The sequence below is a fragment of the Emydura macquarii genome, unplaced genomic scaffold, assembly GCF_026122565.2.
Source record: "Emydura macquarii macquarii isolate MOO-44397 ecotype Brisbane River unplaced genomic scaffold, CSIRO-AGI_Emac_v2 contig_719, whole genome shotgun sequence".
Taxonomy (NCBI): domain Eukaryota; kingdom Metazoa; phylum Chordata; order Testudines; family Chelidae; genus Emydura; species Emydura macquarii.
The window spans coordinates 17,337,542-17,352,790 of NW_027130856.1; the positions used below are offsets into that span (position 1 = coordinate 17,337,542).

The 15,249-nt window shown below is 39.5% G+C and overlaps 1 protein-coding gene across 13 annotated transcripts in view; it reads right to left on the reverse strand.

The window, feature by feature from the left end:
• LOC137149266 (sodium channel protein type 5 subunit alpha-like) overlaps positions 1-15,249 on the reverse strand; it is a 319,903-nt gene that overhangs the window by 114,288 nt on the left and 190,366 nt on the right. For all 13 annotated transcript variants that reach the window (XM_067542779.1, XM_067542769.1, XM_067542778.1 and 10 more), the window contains one exon: positions 6,361-6,837. In XM_067542779.1, coding sequence (XP_067398880.1) covers positions 6,361-6,837 — 477 coding nt within the window. The remainder of the gene's footprint in view (positions 1-6,360; positions 6,838-15,249) is intronic.

Sequence of the window (15,249 nt, forward strand, 5' to 3'; positions counted from 1 at the left end):
GAGAACACAAACATTCTCCTTGCCTAGTCTAAAATTCTTAAATATGTTAAAAAAAAAAAAAAAAAAAAAGGATTACAATTATGGAAAAGTTAGAATAGATTTGAATGCGTAACAATCTGCCCCAAGTATCTCTTGTTTCATTTGTATATAATGCCCTCAACACAAACAGATATTTAGCCATAATTGTGGGCCTTTCACTCGTGTAAATTGTATTTGCATTTCTCTTGATTTCCCTTTGCACAATTTAACTGTGGTTATCATGGCAACACAGAAATTTGTTGGGATAATTTGTTGTAGTGCAGATTCTGGAAGTGTAACATGATCAAAGCTTTAAAAGTGCAACATGACCGGGGAAGCTTATTTCCCAGCTTCTTATAAGTTTGCCACAAAAATGAAATTATCACAGTTATAACGCCGGGTACTATCAAACCAGTGAATGAGGCTCGAATACTAAACTGCAGATCAAACCATTTCCTCTTCCTCTTCAGTAACCTGTGTTGTGATGAAGATTGTTTTTGTGGGTTAACACAGCATGCTTAGCTGGAACACATACTGTCAAAACCAGAAATGCTTTTAACCTGAAAGCATACAGAGCTCGCTTCTCCACTGTCTTGCACTACATGTAGTCACAGTTACACCTGTGCCAGTGTTTTGAGGAAATAGTCACAGAAATGCCTCTAACTTGGAAACGAGTCTTTCCTATAGATGAGAGCCAGATCCACAGCTGGGGTAAACTGAGTTATGCTGAATTACACTAGCTGAGGAGTTTTCCTATAGACATCTATCTAAACTAGCCAGTACATATGTACTATATCTTTATAACTTAGTTCAGTGTAAAATGAAATGATTTTAGCTACAATTGTTCACACTTTGCATAAAAGTAAATGCTAATTTACACATCCCAAAAACCTGCCATATCATCATGAAAAAATCATTTCTCCACAAACTTGCACAATTTCTCTGTAAAACTTAAAAAAAATGTGATAACAGAAAATATGTGAATATTTTTGCATATTGCCCTAAGGTTGATTCTAATATTTTCTAATAAAAGGTCAATTTTGATATTTTCTCATTTCTAAAAATTTCTAATAAAAAATTATGTTCACAGGCTGGAAATGCCAGAATTTGATCCTTGACCAATAGTGAAATTTAGGGCTTAAGAAGTGTCTAGGCCTCATGATGGCCCTCTGCACTCGTAAGACTTCTACCCCAAATTAGCCAGATCAAATGGAAAACTACCAAATAAAAACAGATAGTTTTCCACAGTTCTATTGTTGAGTTCTTTTATTTTATATTACTAGACTTTACAAAGGAGAAGAGTAGTTACCTATGCTATTATGACTCAAAGCAGTGTATATATTGTAGATAAAGTTAATACATTTCTTTCCTAACTCCTTCCAGTCCTATTGATTTTAATGTGCACACTAGTCTTGAAAAATAATTTGAATTACACTTCAGGTAGCAAAATTGTTAACCTATCAGTATACCTATGAATCTATGTAAACCTCTGAACAACATCAGATCCCTGACGAATTATACAAACATTTGATATATCATCACAGAACATAAGTATTAGAGTGGTCAACAACGTTTAGAAGGAATATTTTTCCATCGGAAAATGTCTTTTTGTCAAAATCAATGTTTTCGGGCAATTTATCAGTTTCAATTTTTGTCTGGAAAATTTTGAAACAATGTGAAATCAAAATAGAGTATTTCATTTTGACTTTTTTATTTTGTTTAGACTTTTATATCATTATATTTAATATAATATTTATTGTATAATATTTATATTATATTTTAATATAATATATTATATATAATATCATCATGCTTTGACATGAAACATTTTAACATCATCAAAACAAAATGCTTCATGATAGATCATCATAGATATCAAGGTCAGAAAGAACCATTGTGATCACCTAGTCCGACCTCCTGTATAACACATGACATAGAACTTCCCAAAAATAATTCTGAGAGCAGATCTTTTAGGAAAATATCCAATCTTGATCTAAAAATTGTCAATGATACAGAATCTACCACAACTCTTGGTAAATTGTTCCAATGGTTAACTACCTTCACTGTTAAATAATTATGTCTTATTTCCATCTGAATTTGTCCTCTTAACTTCCAGTCACTAAACTGTGTTATACCTTTCTCTGCTAGACTGAAGAGCCATTATTAAATATTTATTCCTTGGGTAGATACTTATAATATAACAAAGTCATCCCTTAACTTTTTCTTTGTTCAGCTAAATAGATTGAATTACTTGAGTCTTGAGTGTTTTTGTACTTTTTCCTTAGATCACTTCAAGGCATATTATCTAATCCTCTAATCATTCTTGTGGCTCTTCTATGAACTCTCTATAATTTATTAACATCCTTCTTGAGTTGTGGGCACCAGAACTGGAAACAGTATTCCAGCAGCAGCCACACCAGTGCCAAATGGAGAGGTCAAATAACCTCTCTACTCCTATTTGAGATTCCTCTATTTATGTATCCTAGGCTCACATTACTTCTTTTGGCCACAGGATCACACTGGGAGCTCATGTTCAGCTGAATATCCACCAGGACCTCCAAATCTTTTTCATAGTCATTACTTCCCAGGATAGAGTACCCCATTGTTTAAGTATGGCCTACATTCTTTGTCCGCACATGTATATATTTAGATTTGGCCATATGAATTCATAATTTGCTTGTGTCCTGTTTATTACATGATCAGTTATGCTGAATTTGTCATCTGTATCGATGACCTATCCTTTTCATTATTTACCACACCCCCAAATTTGTGTGTCATCTGTAAACTTTATCAGTAATTATTTATGTTTTCTTCCACGTTATTTCTTCTGGTTCTGTTCAACATCTTCATTAATGATCTGAAGGATGGGGTGGATTGCACCCTCAACCAGTTTGCAGATGACACTAAGATGGGGGATGTGGTAGATATGCTGGAGGGTAGGGATAGGATACAGAATGACCTAGACAAATTGTAGGATTAGACCAAAATAAATCTGATGAGGTTCATCAGGGACAAGTGCAGAGTCCTGCACTTAGGATGAAAGAATCCCATTCACTGCTACAGACTGGGGATTGACTGGCTAGGCAGTAGCTCTGCAGACAATGACCTGGGGGTTACAGTGGAAAAGAAGCTGGATATGAGTCAACAGTATGTCCTTATTGCCAAGAAGGCTAACAGCATATAGGGCTATATTAGTAGGAGCATTGCCAGCAGATCGAGGAAAGTGATTATTCCCCTCTATTCAGCACTGGTGAGGCCACATTTGGAGTATTCTGTCCAGTTTTGGGCCCCCCACTACAGGAAGGATGTGGACAAATTGGAAAGAGTCCAGAGGATGGCAACAAAAATTATTAGGGGGCTGGAACACAAGACTTATGAGGAGAGGCTGAGGCAACTGGGCTTGTTTAGTCTGCAGAAAAGAAGAGTGAGGGAGGATTTGATAGCGGAATCAGGGTTCCAGGGAGGATGGAGCTAGACTGTTCTCAGTGGTGGCAGATGACAGAACAAGGGGCAATGGTCTCAAGTTGCAGTGGGGAAGGTCTAAGTTGGATATTAAGAAAAACTTTTTTCACTAGAAGTGTGGCGAAGCCAGGGAATGGGTTACTAGGGAGGTGGTGGAATCTCCATTCTTAAAGGTTTAAGGCCCAGCTTGACAAAGCTCTGGCTGGGATGATTTAATTGGGGTTGGTCCTGCTTTAAGCGGGGGGTTGGACTAGATGACCTCCTGAGATCCCTTCCAATCCTAATCTTCTATGATTATAAAAATGTTGAATAGCATTAGGCCAAGAACCAATCCCTGAGGGACCCCACTGGAAACACAGCTGCTTGATGGAATTCCCCTTTTACAATTAAATTTCAGGCCAGTCAATTTGCCAGTTTTTACCCATTTAATGAAGGCCATGTTAAATTTATATTGTTCTAGTTTTTTTTTACAGAAAATGTTGTATAATAATGAGTTAATGCCTTACAGAAGTCTAAATATATTACAGCAATACTTTTATTTTTATCAATCAAATTTATAATTTAATCCTTAACTCAACTAGTCATAGATTTCTCCATGAGTCTCTTGGGTTCCCTTATCCGTTGTCTACAATTCCTAACTTCTGATTTATATTCATTACTATCAACTTCCCATTTCTTATTTATATATATATATATATATTTATATATATATATTTACAGCCACCTAAGTAAAGCAGGTTGGTTTTTTTTGTTTTGTTGTTGTTTTTTTTTTTTTTAAATGAGAATGGCCTTCTTCCTCAGTTGTGGTATTCTGGCTTTTTGGGCATCTAGTAAGTTGTTCTTAAATGGTTCCTCATTATTATTCACATTGTTTATGATTAAATTCTTCAGTAAGGACATTTTGATGTTTCTGAATAGAAATTTTTCAAAATTTCCATTCTGCAAAAACTTTGTCTTTTCATCTCAATTCAGGATGCAAACAAATTTCTAACTGTGAAAATTTTCTGCAGGATAGAAATTGCATTTTCCAACCAGCTCTAATATGTATCACTAAAATTCTGATTCTACATTTTCTTGCAACAATAATGGGTAATCAGTGTTTTTGTACTTTTTCCTTAGATCCTGTAAGTTGTGAAAATTCAGCAAGCTCCAATGAGAAGAGACTATTTTAGGTTGTGATTGTATCCACCATTAGGTATTAGCTTGAAAAGCATGGTATTTAGTATTAGGTATATTTATATGTGAAAAGTCAATGTATGCTTTTTGTGCATCTGATGAGCAAACAGGAGTTTTTAACGGTGTACCTTCCCCCCCGGTCTTGAACTGATGTACAAAGACAGGAAACTTTTTTTCAAATCTCAGCTAGAAACAGATTCTGTCTCCAGAAAAGTAATATGAATTTCAGCCAATCAATAATGTCAGATTAAACAATAATAACAAAGCCACCATACTCTAAATCACTTATGAGAGGTTTACCTTACAAGGTATTCTGCCTATATATTCAACTATTATGGTTGGGGCAAGATTTCAAAGAGAACACAAATATTATCAGTATCGATCATTCTATTTAGCAACTATCACATATTTAAAGTATGCTTACTTGCCTTTTTTTTTTTTTTTTTTAGCTATAACTAGGGAGCAACTTAACACACCTGCTGTTAAGAATACAGCCAAAATGCACAAAGCCAAAACAGCAAATAGCCACACTCAAGTTTAGGTTTAATTTACTTTCCATGCTACCTCCATTGCATCCGATGATTTTAATACACATGTCCTTTAAATAAAATAAAATAAAAATAACCCTAATAACCCTTTAAGATATTTCCAAATATTTTCTGACTGCATATTTCATTATCCTGGTGTGTATTTGGATGACATGGCTTGATAACACTTAGAGTTCTAGTTCTCCATCTTCTCTTTTAGCAGCTCAATCAATCAATCCAGCAATACTTGCTGGTGACAGAGTATAATAAGACTGAAAAGCTTTCCATAGTGAAGCATTAGAGATTAACATTTATCTGTCTGTTTGTGATTTCCTACATGGTCATTTGGTAATGCTTTCTTCACATAACACATCTCTAAGGATAACTTTGCTTTTCGAACATTCTTTCCTACGTTTTTGAGACCCGACCCCAAAGACCTCAGCTTGATCCAGAGGGCCCACTGAAATCCATGGGTTTCCATTTACCTTAATGGGTGCTGGATCAGAGCTAATGGCTTTAGCTGCAACAGGATATATATTGAGAGGTAGAGATGTTCCAAAAGTGGGGGGAAATAACATTTGTTGTCAATGATTTTTCTCTATTTTCATAAAAATTTCAAAACATTCAGAATTTTCCAACCAGCTCTACTGAGAGGTCTGTAGAATAAGTAAGTCTAGAATGTCAAAATAAGGTATGTTACTAACTCATTTTTTGCCTTTCCAGAAAATGTGCTTTCTGAATCAACCACTATGTGCTCCGACACATTGTCACATCAGCATTTTCATTCTTCAGATCCTTTAAACAGAATTGCTTGGTGCTGAAGTTCTGCTACATAAACCAAATCAAGCCACTTCTCCCTCCTCATTTATGGAAACTTTAATTTTTAATTGTCAGAGAACCTAAGGATCCTCTCTAACACTCTTGTGATGGAGATCTGGGGCTGGATGTGGACTTAAAGAAAGCATACAATGATAGGAGATACCTCCTTGTTAAAGACTGAATTTTGCCCTTGGATATGCACACTTAACTTCTATTGAAGTTAATGAGAGAGGCAGGTACATATCCAAGGCAGGATTTGGGCTTAACTGTTAGTATTATGAGCTATGGATCTAGAGTTGGATGTAGAAATGGATGTCCTCTCAATAAACTACTGCTTTCAAACATTTTGGCTCCTTACCTGCTCCATTTCTGTGAATGTGCTCTGCTCCTCCTCATCTTCTTGATCTTCAATATCAGACTCCCCCATAGCAATCGGAACACAGATGGACAGGTCAGGGTTGATCAGAAAACCATCATGGTCACTAATCACTGGGTGTTTCTGCCCATTTTTGTCAGTCCCATCATCAGCATGGTTCTCTTTGTGATTCTCCACATCTTTGCCAATCTCTGCAGTGGTATGGCTATTCACACAGTTGTGAAGGACACCAGCATTCTCGGCAGCAAGTTTAATCATTGCCTTCTTTTCAGCTGTTGTCTTTGGGTGCCTAAGTACATTACAACAGAAATCCCATGTTGTGTTTTTCACATACTGAAGCCCCCTGTTGATCCGAGCAAAAGCCAGCTGCAGATTGTTCATCTCTCCATCTTCATCAGGTGCTGAAAGGTTGTCAGCACTAAACGAGCTCAGTAGCAAGGCAAGGAACAGATTGAGCACCTGAAATTAATTAAAGTCAAAAGAAAATCAATGGCACTATCATTCTGAAACTTTACACTTAGGCATGAAAACAATAGGGTTTCATTCTGATCTCACTTACACCAATGAAACTCCATTGACATCCATGGAGTTACTCCTGATTTACAATGGTGTAAGAAAGAAGAGAATCAGAATCCCATAGAATTCTCAAAAAAATTATTTTCAGGGACAAAAATTCAGCATAGATAGTAACATGTCCTGATCCTCCAAAAAGATTAAAAGCAGAAAACAAAGCACAAAACCAGAAGAGATGGATAATTTTTATTTAGAACCATACTTGAAAATATCCTCATGTAGAACTGTAGAATATGCATGACAATATTACTAGAGCTTTAAGAAGGAGACTAATTGTATGGCTAAATGGTTTCTAGTAAGATGCTACTTAGCTGTAATAAAATACTGTAAGAAAAATGCTTCCAGGTCTTCTTTGGTTTCTACTCAGCTTTAGCATTGTTATTTATATTTCACAGTATACAGTGACAAATGTTCATGACACTTAATTATAGCAATAAATTTGGAATCACTTTCAAGTATTTGCATTGGTTTTATAGGTTTTATACTGAAATAAATGCACTTTCCTTTACTTTTAAGGATTTCAGGTGCCATGTAGCACATGCATTTGGGATGCTCTCTATTCATTTAGCACTTTAAGGGTGGAGAAGGCTGAACCTAATCTAAAGTCCATTCATCGTGTGCTATAGCTCTAAAATGTAAAAATATATGGTGTAAATTAGATGGTAATAAAAACTTCAGTTAACATTTGAGAAACATTTTATTTGCAATCCACACAGGCTTAGCACCAAACTAAGAACCCTACAGATCAGTAACATCATAAGATACCAAGTTCACCACTTTCAAAAGTGGCCTCCGGCTTTGGCTGATTCTGTTTTTGGGTGTCTGACAAACACCTTTGGCCAGAATCTCAGAGGTGCTGAACATTCACAATGCAGCTGCTATCAATGGAAGCTGCCCTGCTCAGCACCTCTGAAAAATCAGATGTAAGATGCCTAAAGGTTGGGCAACATTTGAAAGTTTGAGTCACCTTCCAAACTGCTAGTCAGAGAATCTGAATTTCTATTACTTCAAAGTCCCCTTTTCTGATGCTAGGTATGTAACTGTGACAATAAAGAGCCATAAGCGGCAGCATTAATGCCTATTTTGATCTGTAACCAAACTGTGATTGACCTCTAAGATGATGTGTTAGACTAATAAAGGGGATCAGACCGTTTCCGCACACTCATGCACAGGAGAGATACAGCCATTAGATCCATGATTTAAATGCATTGAGACTGAATGGGTCTAATTGGCCAAACAGTGGAGCAGCCATCATGGGACATCCTTTGGAGAGGCCATAACGGATGCTCCTGCTAACCAGAGAAAAACAGTTTTAATAGGGAGAGAACAAGACTGAGACACCCACAGACATGCAGGAAGATCTGGACTGGCTAAGAGAATGTTAATTTGTTCTATTCTGTTCCTGTAACTTCAGCTCTATCTAATTTAGCTTGTAGTGAAGCGTAAGATTCGATTAATGTGTGTGTGTGTGTCAGTTTATTGTTTTAAACTCCTTTTTTCTCTAATGCTTTGTTCCAACTGCTAAATAAAAACACTTTATTTTAAAGAGGCTGTTGGTTGCAAGCTTTCCAAGGGAAAAAAGTAGATGCCTGAAACTCAGTTGGACCTGCAGGATGATAGTGGCTGGTAAAACATGGGGGTTCTTGGGTCATGGCCTAAAGCTATGTCTACATAATAAATTACTTCGGTATAACTTATGTCGCACAGGGGTGTGAATAATCCACATCCCACAGTGCCATAAATTATACCAATCTAAGTGCCAGTCTGGACAACACTTTTTTGGCAGGAGAGCGTCTCCCACCAACATAGCAACCGCCTCTCACAGAAGCAGGACTTGTTAAGCCAATGGGAGAGCTCTTTCCTGTTGGCTTCGAGCATCTTCACCAGACAGCACATCAATGCAGCTGTGCCACTGTAAATGATGTCGTGTAGACGTAGCCTAGGGGTGGAAGAATCACATGATTGAACCCCCGACAGGTAAGGACAAGAGGCTGAACAACTAAAGTGAGTGCACTCAGAAAACGGGCAGAGGTACAGCTAGCCCTGCAACTGTGAAATTAGTGTGACTAAATTTAAAGTTAAAAGACATTTATCTAAAATAAAATGTTACGAAATAGTCTGGTATCCTCTTGATTGCTACCTAGACAACCAACCAATGAATGAGATACATGCTAGGGCCTTGGAACCCATGTGGAGTTTTCAGTATAGCCAGTTTTCAATGCCTTTTGCAGTGCAATGGACTTTTGCGAAGGAAATTTATTCTTGTTCACTGCCACGGTTTAGATCTTTACAAAAAGCAACGTTAGCTCCTCCTCTTTCTGATTAACTTTTATTTGAGATTGTATATTAGGATACAAATAATACAAAAATATGTTCATGCTGGTACAAACCTTTTCAGATAACTAGAGATTTCTCTCTCTCTCTCTTTTTAATTACTCAAAATGTATGGGCTGGAATTTTTGCAAACTAGCATGGCCTTAGTTACACTGGTAACACTTTAAATAAAGTGTCCTGTAATTATTAATTTACAAAGTACGCACTATAATTACAATTATTACAATGAATGCATTTGCCCCATGTCCATTAAGAATTATATTTATCTTCCTTGAAACCTAATAGACATGTTTTAACTAGTTACATTTATTCAGGCTACAAACTAAAGTGAAATTAAAGCTAACTGTTTGGTAGCTAGTCAGCTTTTGGATTCTGTAAACTCATGTTCAATTCAGAATGTTAGAGAGACAGTTTGTTTGGGACTCCTCTTTATCATACTCAAAGATTAAAAGGATAGAGTCCTCTGTCTCTTGACTCAGTTAGCGGTATTCAAAGAGATGTAGCCTATCAGGTATTTAAAAACCAAGCAATTAGATGTATTGTATATTATGTATACATTGATCTGGACACATATACATAGAAACAGAAAATATAATGGGGAGCAAGCTACTAAGATAGTCTTTACGTAGGCCCTAGAGTTGCTAAAGGCAGAGCTATCTATCGCTGTGGTAAGAGGATCCCTAAACAACACAGTCTCAAACATCTGCTGGATGCATCCTAAAGATGAACTGGAATCAATATCAATCTTCCCCAAGTCTTTGCTTTTTAAATCTTGGAGGCCTAATTTCCTGCAGGTTTACTCCTCTGTTCAGCCACTTGCACCTGTGCACAGTGGGTCTAAAACATTCTGATGTAATAGCCCTTCACACCCACTTTGCACATGTCAATGACTACACAAGGAACACAGTGAGGAATCAGGTCCAATATCAACTTCCCTTTTGGAATGGAATATGACAAATTGCAGAGAAACATGCTTTATTACTGATTGGCTACTGCTGTCATTATTTGAAATAAACTCAGTTTGCTGTTAGTCTATTTATTATTGGTTTTCTGGGTCTTTTCCATAGTTGCATAACTTTATACAAACATACCTGCAGCTGTATACATTCAATCTCATTTTTAGTATTATTTATCATGGGTTATCAAGTCAACATCAGTTTCCTCTCTGAAATGCAGCTGATATTTTGCACAAAAGACCTATTTACAGTTCATGCTTTTAGCAAAATATAAACCTCAGATATCATTCTCCCCTCCTTTATGAAGAGATTGCCGCAGAGGTATATTGTTCAGCGTTTAAACAGAGTGAACTGCTTTATAAACATTCCATATTTATCTATTCCCATCATTTCACCTTACACTACATTTTCCAGAAAGGCCTGTTGGGCACCCACCCTCTGAAAACAAGCTCCATATGCAGTGTCTCAAGTTGGGAACCCAAAAATTGAGATATCCAAAAAAAATCACCAGGTACTTCTGAAAATTCACACTAATGGTCTTAAATATGTACCCAAATAATAATAGCTAGCTAGCTCTTATATAGCGCTTTATACCAGTAGATCTCAAAGGACTTCACAAATGAAGTCACTTTATTATTCTTCCCATTTTACAGACGGAGAAACTGAGGAACAAAGAGTTTGAAATTGCTTACCCAAGGTTAGCCAGGACGCCCATGTCAGACCCAGGAACAGAAATTGAGTGCCAGTCCAATGGTCTATCTTCTAGGTCAGCGTTTCTCAAACTGGGGAAACTCAAACCAACTCAAAAGGGGGTTGCAAGGCTATTGTAGGTGGGTTGTGGTATTGTCACCCTTACTTCTGCACTGCCTTCAGAGCTGGGTCGCTGGAAATCAGCGGTTGCTGGCCAGGCTCCCAACTCTAAAGGCAGTGCCGCAGCCAGCAGCAGCACAGAAGTAAGGGTGGCAATACCATATCATGGACAGGACACGGGATAGTGCCAAAGGTGTCTTTAAGACACTTTTAAGGTAATCACATCTGAGGACGCATGTTAGAGTAGCCCAAAGGCTGCTCTAATATATGCCTGGCTGCTCACAGCCCCATAGTACCATTCTGGCAGCCAGAGATAGTCAGATTGCTGATTTACCCATATCACATCTCCTGCAAGGGGTGCGGGACACAAGCAAAAGTGTAGAGCTGCTATGAGGACTCTACATAATCTGAGGATTCCATCATATGCAAGAGGAATCTCCAGAGAGACAGTTAAGCAGGTTTTCCAGATGAAGTTGGGGGAAGATCTGGCCTTCAAAGTATTAGGTGTCTGCATTAAATTTAATTTTACCTGTATGTATCACTTTGTCTTGCAAAACAAGAAAAAACATGGGGTTAAGATTATCACAGCCTTTACTCAACTGCAGGTGAGTAAACGTGAGTAAGGCTCTATGCTTGGCCTGCTTACATTGTGACTCTGGCTGTGGTCAGGATACCAGGACCTACTCATTTGATAGTCCCTTCTGTGAGCAAGTGGGTAGGAAGGGGGCAATTCCACCTTCCTCCTACCCACTTGTTAGCTAGAGTAGCTAGTTAGGTGCAGAGGAGTAAAACATTCCACGTGTGGAGTAAAATGCTATCAGATCAAAGAGGGAGTGGAGGAGGGATTGTGACTCTTTTAGTCACAATTTGTTGTTTAGTCTGCTCCTGGGGTAGTGAAGCTAGATGCTGCCCCTTAGTCAGGAGAGATTGTAAAGTTACAGTCTCTTGCTTTAAGATCTGTATGATTTTTAGAAAATTAAATAAGTGAACTAATTCATTTTTTACAATAGTGAAATCTAAGAAGCTGCAAACAAACAACTCAGAGAGGGGCTTTTCTAAGTTAGAGCCAGAAACATATAACAGGTCATCTAGTCCATCTCTCTGCTAGTGGGGGATTATTTCCTATATTGGAAGTATATTTTCTAGTCCTTTGTACATTTTCACCCTGGGGCAAAATTTACAAAGAGAGCACTTCTGCAAAAAGCGATTTACATGAACAGTTATTTTCTATATTCCTTTTTCTATTATTTCAGCTATTTGTGCTTGGATAAGAGGCTTATTCTCTCACAGCCCAGTTTCTCCTTTATCCTGCAGTGAAGTCATAATCCCAGGCTTGTGACATCCCAGTCCCTTGCTGTCGAAATGGTCGTGATATCACAAATTTAGCATTATGGATTCATGGCACAATTCAACTGAATAACACAGAATGGAGAAGGAATAGCCCTTGGTTAAAGTTTCTCACCAAAAAATAAAATAATGAAATAATGAAAATAGTTGCAAATTTGAATATGGTTTTCCTGGCCTGCACATTTGTAGGTAACTGCTTGACATTACAAAATGGGTTAATGCTTGTATGGGAGACTTTCATAAGACACCCAACTGCTGGTGAGTCACAGTGATGTTGGCAATTTGGTAGAAACTTCCTCTCAACTCCTCATTGTTATGTTTTGTAAAACAATGTTCCCGTCTATTGATTTGTTTAATTTTAACAAACTGGAATATAATGAAAACAGTGAGTTAGGACCTCATCTAGTATAAATCAAAATAGCTCCATTGAGAATCTGGACTGCAATCTGTTATGCTAGTGAAAAATGACATTTTAGCCATAAATAAAAGACTGAGTAAATATAATGGGCCCACTTCCGTCTCGTATGCTGATGTAAAACTGGTGTAACTCCAATGGTTTCAGTAGAGTTACTACAGTTTACACTAGCGAGTGAGAGAGAGTAGAATAAAGCCCAATTCTACTATCTTGATAGCTATGAAGTTGAAAGAATTACAAATTTTATCCTGTAAATCAGTTCAGAATCAGTAGACTAGAATGGTGTTAGCGGGCATTGCACTGCTGGAGATGCTGTCTTTGGGATGAGAGTATAATTAAGACTCTGATCACTTGTGTCCATTAAAGATCCCATGGCCTTTATTGTAAAGGTAGGAGTGTTACCCTGTTGTAGAGGGGTTGGTCGGCCCCCTCCGGCAATCTGAGAGGGAGGCCACACCCCCTCTCTACCCTGCCTCAGCAGAGGTAGTCCCAGCTTGGGGGCTGGGGGAGCAGTCCCCAAGCTTTACTTAGTTCCAGGCCCCCTTGGCGGGGCAGTAAGCCGTTTGTATGCCCCCAGCGGGGCAACAAGCAGTCTAGCTCCCCAGGTGGGGTAACACACAGTTCAAAGGCCCCAGCGGGGCAGCAAAATAGTCTAAGGGTCACCAGTGCGGTCGGGGAAGGGGGAGGAGGACGCAGGCCCACCCGACTCCACTGCGTCCCAGCCCAGGTCCCTAGCTGTCGCTGAGGGATATGCCACGGGGTCCGCGGGGTAAGCCGCAGGGTCAGCGGGGTCCCAACCACAACACGCTGACTTGCCGTCTGGCTCCCCGGCTCCCGGACCGTGTGGTCCCTCCCCTGGGCTACTTCCTTCCCCCTTTCCCTCAGGTACCTGGGGTTCCGGTGTCCAGTCACCCTCATCAGGGTAAGTGTCCAGAGGCAGATTGTAAAACCCCTCAATCTTGTCGGGGGGTGGCAGGTCAGGGAGCTCTTTGGGACCGTCAGCGGGGGGTAGCTCCTCCAGGTCGGGCCCAGTCAGGGCCCATGCCTCGCCATCGTCCCCTTGCCCTTCCAGGGGCAGCTCCTCCAAATCTGGCCCCCATAGGGCCACTTCCTCCACGTTGGTGTCGGGCAACTCCTCCAGGTCCTCGCCCCTCAGAATTCCCTGGTCTGACGGGGTGGAGGGATCCGGGAATACTGCGGAGCCCCAGGCCTCGTGCTGCTCCTTCGCCTGCTCCCGGATGCCAGCCCTGGTCCGCTTCCCTGGGTACTTGGTCTCGGTCGGCTCACCTAGGTACCAGGCCGCCGGCAACCTGGAGGGCCAGGAGGGATGTCCTTCCCCTCCGGGAGCTGGGCTCCAACTGAGCTCCTGGGCCTCTCCTTTGTACTTCCTGCACCGCCCCCTTGCTTCCGGGTTGGTAGACAGGCGGGCTCTAGCTCCGCCCCCACCGGCCTGGTCTGGTTCTCCCTGGCAATCTGAGAGGGAGGCCACACCGCCTCGTTACACCTGTATCTTCTATCTGAGAAGCAAGTTGCCTCTCAAGTAATATTATCATCACATTTCCCCTGCAGTTTCGAGCAGATGCAGCATTCTTCTACATATCCTGTCCTCAATAAGTCATGTAAGGTAGATCACTGATATTAAACAAACAGCTGTGCTCCCCCAGATGTGTCTATGTTTCACTGGAAGGTAGAATTGCCCCCATATCTCTCTCCCTTGTCACACGGGGCAGTAGTTAAGTGTAATTAATGGGTCTTATTCATCACTGCCATTTCTCCCATTTTACACTGGTGTAACTTTGTTGGAGTATGCAGTGATGAATCAGACCCAATAATTACCCTGCACTACATCTGTGTATGAGACATGTGAGATATGTGGGGTGAGAAGGTGATATAATATCTTGTATTGGACCAGCTTCTGTTGGAGAAAGTGACAAGCTTTTGAGCTACACAGAGCTCTTCTGCAGGTATGGGAAAGTTACTCAGCATTTCACAGCCAAATATAAGGTGAAGCAAGTAGTTAACTTATATTGAAAGAGATCATTCAAGGTGAAGAGGCCAGTTAATATCTTGTGCAAGTTTCCTTTGAGGACAAGGACTGAGAGGTCACATAAGGAACGATCATTTTGTGATGTGTTCGCCTATGAGAAATATGGTGTTTTTGTCTGTTATCATTTTCCTCTAGGAGTTCAATTAAGGGCATAGTGATTGTCTGGTTTCATTCATGTACTTATTGGAGCATTTAGTGCACAGGATGAGGTATACCAAATGTTGTGATAGGCATGTGTAGGACCCATGGATCTTGAAAGTGATCATACAAGAAACCCAAAACAATTATAAAAAAAACCTGATGACAGCCATCCAACTCAAAACCAGAAAGTAGAACCAACCCAACAATTACACAACCCACAGAATATCAACCCAAGGAGAAACCATAGT